The following is a 1268-nucleotide window of genomic DNA, read 5'->3' as shown; positions in this document are numbered from 1 at the left end:
CTGCGACCTTGCCCTGCAGCTAATCTTATTCTGTAACACATGCGGCTCATCCTCTTGTTAGTAGGGAGCCACCGTTTTCTATAAAAGCAAAGTACCGAATCTCACCATCATCATTTTACTGATCAATTCTCCAATCTTTACTTTCAACATGAAACAAGTGAGAGACACACATACGTCATATTAGTCGGTTTAGTAATGTAACAAATAATAATTACAGGTAGTTTTAGCTTTGGCTCTTTTCGGCATTGCCGCCTGTGCTCGCCTTGACAGTAAGTACCTTCCTCCTCATCAAGGTGGCTCTTCGAGCTCCGGGCAGTTTAGAGGATCCGGAACGTCCAGTGCCCCCGGCCAATATTCCAGTGGCGCTTCCGGTCAGTACTCCGGTGGATCATCGGGTCAACATTCTGGTGGAGCATCTGGTCGATACTCTGGTGGATCGTCTGGTCAGTACTCCGGAGGATCGTCGGGTCAATATTCTGACGGAGCATCTGGACGATATTCTGGTGGATCGTCTGGTCAATACTCCGGCGGATCTTCTGGTGGCGCTTCCGCTCAAGCCCAAGTGCCAATCCTTCGTTTCGACAACAACAACAATGGCGATGGCAGTTATAACTTTGCCTACGAAACAGGTGACGGAATTCAAGCTCAAGAAGAAGGATATTTGAAAAACGCTGGATCTCAAGATGAAGCCCAAGCCGCCCAAGGTTCTTTCTCTTATACATCACCCGATGGTCAACAAATCTCTGTTTCCTACACCGCCGACGAAAATGGTTTCCAACCTCAAGGTGATCACTTACCAACTCCTCCTCCAATTCCTGAAGCTATCTTAAGATCTCTGGAATTCAACCAAGCCGAAGAAGCTCGAGGTGGATATCAAGGAGATGAGGGACAATATCGCGGTCAATCTCAACAGCCTCAACAGCAATATGGAGCTCCTAATGCTGGTCCACAACAGCAGTTTGGAGGCCATGCTGCTGCTCCTCAGACTCAGTTCGGAGGCCGTCCTGCAGCACCTCAAAATCAGTTTGGAGGTCGCACTTCAGGTTCTCAACAACAATTTGGTGGTAATGCCGCTGCCCCCCAACAACAATATCGTGGACCTGGTGGATCTCAACAACAAACCGGTAACGGTGGTTACAGATACTAGTCCGATACTGACCTGCGATTACGAATGCCAAGATGCCAATATGTGTAATATCTTATGTACCTTATTGTATTGTAAATATTGTTAACTTAAAAACAATAAATTATTATTTTGATAGAACAAA

The 1268-nt window shown here is 46.5% G+C and overlaps 1 protein-coding gene across 1 annotated transcript; it reads left to right on the top strand.

The window, feature by feature from the left end:
• Positions 1 to 1268, top strand: LOC138134172 (pupal cuticle protein 20-like). The gene is made up of 2 exons (XM_069052280.1): positions 1 to 157; positions 218 to 1268. Exons 1-2 carry the CDS (start codon positions 149 to 151, stop codon positions 1145 to 1147), a joined length of 939 nt encoding a protein of 312 aa, XP_068908381.1. The 5' UTR covers positions 1 to 148; the 3' UTR covers positions 1148 to 1268.

This window comes from Tenebrio molitor, chromosome 1 (genome assembly GCF_963966145.1).
Source record: "Tenebrio molitor chromosome 1, icTenMoli1.1, whole genome shotgun sequence".
Classification (NCBI taxonomy): domain Eukaryota; kingdom Metazoa; phylum Arthropoda; class Insecta; order Coleoptera; family Tenebrionidae; genus Tenebrio; species Tenebrio molitor.
This window is presented reverse-complemented; position numbering and strand designations above follow the sequence as displayed.